We start from the raw sequence: 5,100 nt of genomic DNA, 5'->3' as shown, positions 1-5,100 counted from the left end.
CGATAGGGCCGGACTTTTCCTCTATGTGTAACCCTCTTCTTCCTTGTCCTCAAGAGATGGGATCTGCTTCTTCGTGGTACTCTTCTTGGCAGTCTTCTTCTTCTTCAGCCCTCTCTCGTCGTCCGCATCCACGCGACAACTAGCATTCCTCTTGTACCGACTCGCGCCACAGTGTGGACAGCTCTATAAGTTCTCATACTTGCCCCAATACAGGATACACTGGCCGGATCAGCTTCTTCGCTAGGTAGGTACTGGCGGGCACCTTGTTACCCTCTAGGTATGTGTCAGCAAGGATATGTAACAGGTCATTGAAACTAGTGTTAGACCAGCCATGGCGAGCCTTCAGCGTCAGCATCTAGAGGTTAAAACGTAGCGCCGTCTAGTGCTTCGGACAGTCCTTATAGAGGGGATCAATTGCCGCCTGCTTTATCTCTCTGAAATTCTCCAGCCACCTCAGGCTCCCAAACAGAACATCATCATGGTCAAGATGGTTAGCGATTGACTCAAAAAGGTCTACAGTCTTGGTATCCCTCACTGGCTCACCGCCATCCCCATCATCATCGTCAGCCGTGTCTTGGAGCAGATCATCCATCATGATATAATCACGACCTGCATTGTCGCCAGTAGCAGCATTGTCGTGCCCGCCGGCCGCTGCTGATGATGTTTGTTGTTCAGCATTCACCGTCGATGTTGACGAGTTCCCTCCTCCAGATGCACCGGCACTCGGATCCTCTACTTCCCCATGAAACTTCCAGATGGTGTCATCCTTGATGAAACCATACCAGATCAAGTGAGATTTCACCGTGTCATCTCCGTTGGGCAAGAAGGTTCTTGCAGCACTTACACGGACAGATGGTGAGTTCTCGCTTCAGACTCAGACGATGCCTTTTCGCAGTGGCAATAAACTTTGTCACATGATCTAGGAAAGCTGGATGCAGCCTTGATGTCTTGTACATTCATTCCCTGTCCATGACCGCGAACACCTTGCACACACAAACAACGAAAATGGCGCATACAAGGAGAGCAGTACGAAAAAAAGACAGCCGGGTAGCTCTAGATCTGATGATTTCTCTCTCCTCCAAATAGATCTAGATCTATATCTTGATAAAAAGCGCCCAAATCATGGAAAAGAGAGAGGATTGAGGGTTTGAGAGCGAGAATAAACCTCTTGCGGTGCCCCCCCACTCACCAAATCTAAGGGCAAAACTCTCCCCCTAGAAAATGACAATTTTTAGGGTTTTGAGGTCAAAACTCGAAAAAATGGAGAAGCCGTGGGGAAGAAGGGTGGGTGAGGCTGTATTTATAGCCTAGACTTAACCGAGGAGGGCACTATAAGGAAACCACCTCGTTTAATCGTCTGTTAAACGAGATGGTTGCTTTAGACCAAACGCCTCGGTTAATGGATTAACCAAGGTGGTTTCGTTAGGGTAACCGTCTCGGTTAATCCACATGAACCGTGGCGGTTTCTTTACAGCGACAGCCTCGGTTAAGGATTAACCAAGGCGGTTGCTGGCTCGGTTGCCCAGCCTCGAATAACTGAGGCGGGCAACTAGGCCGCCCGCCTCGGAGCTTCAAAGTGAAACGCTGCGCAATAGAAATCCTGTAGTAGTATACAAGTTCATTGGCATCAAGTAAGAAGGAAAATATAGAAGAAACTTGGTAATATCTTTAAATATCATAGTTAAACTTAAAACACCCACAACTTAGCATCACCTGACATAAGATGTAAACTATATATGACATGCCCCTACTCTTAACAAGAATTGTTTTAAGACTGTCCATGCTTATAGTTTGCAGTATTAACAAAGCTACTTTGCAATCATGATATTTTAAAGCAGTTTCGTACTAATAATAACACTCATACCAGCAAACTTTTGATATAAAAATGTCTAGTTTAAAAGGAATGTACTTTAAAAGGAATGTCTAGCAAACAGTTTTTTCAAAACAGCTCAACTTCTTCAGCGAGAAAGCTGCTCATAAAACTATTTTTTTCAAAAAAAAAACAGCGAAGCTGATCTGCGAGGGACCTAACTAGACATGCTGACACGTTCAGAAAGCACTTTCGACCCAAGCACGTCCCGATAACACTTTTCACTAAGGAGCCACATCCAGAGGTCACTTTCCATGTAATACGGTACTTTTTTCGAGCATGCAGTACCTTATTTGATTTATTTAATTACACTTAGGTCCTATTTGGATCCTTGGAATTGAATTCATTTTAGTAATTATAATTTAGACATATATTAATTAAGCTAATATTATTGTATATGGATTATATTTGTATATTATTGTTAGCTATACGAGAGAGATACCTATGTGTTGCATTTCTACCGTAGAAGAGTGAGTTGAAAAGCGTGTTATAAGTTGCAAATTAGAAACATAGCATGGTGATGTATAGAATTAATTTCTATCTCAAACCCTATAAATTTGAGATAGGTTTATATGTGAACTTTGGAAAGTGGTGGAATATCAAATTTTAAGCCAAATAGCCTAGTTTATTAAGTAGATTTTAATTTCTCAAAATAGAAGGATTCAAATGGCCCCTTACACTTTACAGCAATGGGTGATTTTTATTCGACCAGTGTACGGTATGCGGAACACAACAGCGAGAGGGCGAACGTTACTGGTAGTGCATGCATGATATGATGCATGTGCATGAATTTCAGTGGACTCCACACTCCAGGTAATCTTCATGCAATAAGCATATGGTCCAACATATGCATCTAGTCTAAACCAGAGAGGCCTTATTAGACCTATGATAATCGACGAACAGCTTCATCTCATCGACAAGCTTGCCGGAATCAGCGAGCTCCGGGAACACGTAGAAGCCATGGACGGCGTCCGGGTAGTCGACCACCCTGACCAGCTCCCCCTTCCCACGTAGCGTCTCCACGTACTTGGCATGCCAGTCCTTGAGCAGGTCGAACCCGCCGCTCACCACCATGGCCGGTGGGAACGTGTCCGCCAGCTCAACGCCCTCCCCGCACACGCGCGCCGCCGGGTGGTCTCGGGTGGCTCCCTCGGGCAAGAACTCCCTCCAGAAGTGATCCGCTCGAGCCACTGACAATGTGCGGCAGGCCTTGTCCAAGGTCAGCTCGGCCTCCGTCCGCTCCTCCCCGCCGAAGAACGGCTGTATCAGGATGGCACCGGACGGGCAAAGGCGCACGGGAGGTAACGTCGCCGACATGGATGCCCAACGCTGGGCGACGTGGTGGACCATGTTGGCCCCCGAGCTATCGCCCACGAGGAAGCAACTACAGAAGTCGACGGCGGGGACCGGTTCGAGGTCGGTCGGCAGCGGCAGGGGGGTCTCGTCGAGGTAGCGGAGCGCGGCGACGCCAGCGTCATATGCTGTCGGAAAACGATGCTGGGGAGCGTGGCGATAGTTCACGGACACGATGACCGCCCGGATCTCGTGACAGAGACGGCGGCAGAAGGTGTCGTAGGGGCGAGACGACGGGGAGCAGTACACAAACCCGCCGCCGTGGAAGTAGACAAAGACGGGGAGCGGAGCGTCGTCGTCAGCGATCGCCGCCGCCGAGGGGCTGAACACGCGTATCCAGAGGCCGCGGGAGGCGTCAACTGTGATGTCGGCGGATCGGACTTCCGAGGCATCCGAGCTGGGCGTGGCGCCCGTCTTCATGAGAAGATCGTCGAAGAACTCAACGGTACGCCGGATACAGCCGTGCAGGCGGTATGCTACCGGGAGGGCGGCTAGCATGACGCGCACCTTCCACGTCAGGGACGGCGTGAGGCGGGGGGTCCTGTATCTGGAGGTGGAGCAGCCCATTTCTTGCTTTGCATAGGAATGAGGAGTGTCCCGTCGGGTGTGTGCACCGCGTGTATATATAAATACTGCAGGAGCCAGCAGGAGCCACAATGCGAACGCGTGGTGTCGCGCGCGCCGGAGATCGGTTGGTATCACTGGCCCGTATAGGGAAGGGAACGGTTGCTTGAGATGTCCAATGAGGTTGAGATCGGATGAGGTTGAGCTGGTGGTCCAAGAGCAGAGAGTGGTACGCTGGAACGAAGACCATGGAGCGGTGCAGCCACGGAGACGCCGACACGGCCTCGGCACGGATACCTCGTCCAACAACTAACAACCGAACCGCTAACGACTCCAGTCCAGCGTTGGCATCATATCGGCACCGAGACCTCGTCCGGAACAGAGATTCATCATCGTTCAGAAAGCGAAGGTGGCGCGTGGCGGACGGGAAATTGTTCGCTCCGGCTGGTCCTATCGCCGTCGGAAGTTGCATGGCCCATGGGGACGGGCAGCGGGACTGTTTTTTCTGTTCGCCCGGCGGCTCTCGGCCGTGGTGCGCTCCTCCTAGAGATGGCAACAGGACCGATCCGCGATTCCCCGTCTCCACGGGGAATGAAATGGAAAAAAAAAATAGTCCTCATAGGGTTCTGGGGGACGGGATAGGGAACCAATGCCCTGTCCCCATTCTCCGTTCCCTGTGTACGCACCCACGGACTCACTCTTACTCTAAATTATTTGCCCTTTGACATATTAAAACTCTATTAAAAAACTCAACACATAGCCTAGTATAAATAGGAAATTAAACCGTAAGTACATATATATGTCTTGTAATATGAGATCTTGTTTGTTCAATTATATTGATATGACACCATAAATTTACTTTTGCTCTCTAAATGTTGCATTTTTTAGTGAGAATGTCAACAATCTCTCTTGATCAATCTTTACACTAGAATTATTTGGCCACAACATATCTCCATTGTGTAGGCGTATGAAGTTGTGAAGAACACACCAAGCAACTGATATGTCAACTTTTTTACTAACTGGGTAGTGTGGGCTAAATTTTTGGTATTCCAATCGTTCTCTCAATTATATAGTTTGGATCCATGGGAAAATGTGCTATGTGTTTATTTTACCAATATCTACTGCCGGGTTTTTTAGTGTGAAACAAACAAATAAATTTCACATCCAATACTTGATTGTGTACATAAAGGAAATTTAAATTATGAGACTTACGACGTACCATATGAAGTGTCTGGTCAGATCGCCCGACCTTGCTTGGAGATGAGTTGGTTGTGTTAGGATTTCTATAGAATGCAAATGTATTTATAAATACG

General features: G+C 48.3%; 1 protein-coding gene across 1 annotated transcript; it reads right to left on the bottom strand.

Moving 5' to 3' along the window:
• Positions 1–379: 379 nt before the first annotated feature.
• Positions 380–3,790, bottom strand: LOC136499599 (probable carboxylesterase 18). Its single transcript, XM_066495199.1, has 2 exons — positions 2,735–3,790; positions 380–766 (listed from the first exon to the last, which is right to left on the bottom strand). The coding sequence occupies exons 1-2, from the start codon at positions 3,788–3,790 to the stop codon at positions 380–382; spliced, it is 1,443 nt and encodes a 480-aa protein (XP_066351296.1).
• Between the last annotated feature and the right edge of the window lie 1,310 nt (positions 3,791–5,100).

Source organism: Miscanthus floridulus, chromosome 13 (assembly GCF_019320115.1).
Source record: "Miscanthus floridulus cultivar M001 chromosome 13, ASM1932011v1, whole genome shotgun sequence".
Classification (NCBI taxonomy): domain Eukaryota; kingdom Viridiplantae; phylum Streptophyta; class Magnoliopsida; order Poales; family Poaceae; genus Miscanthus; species Miscanthus floridulus.
Note: the sequence above shows the minus strand (reverse complement) of the source record. Positions and strands in the feature narration are given on the sequence as shown.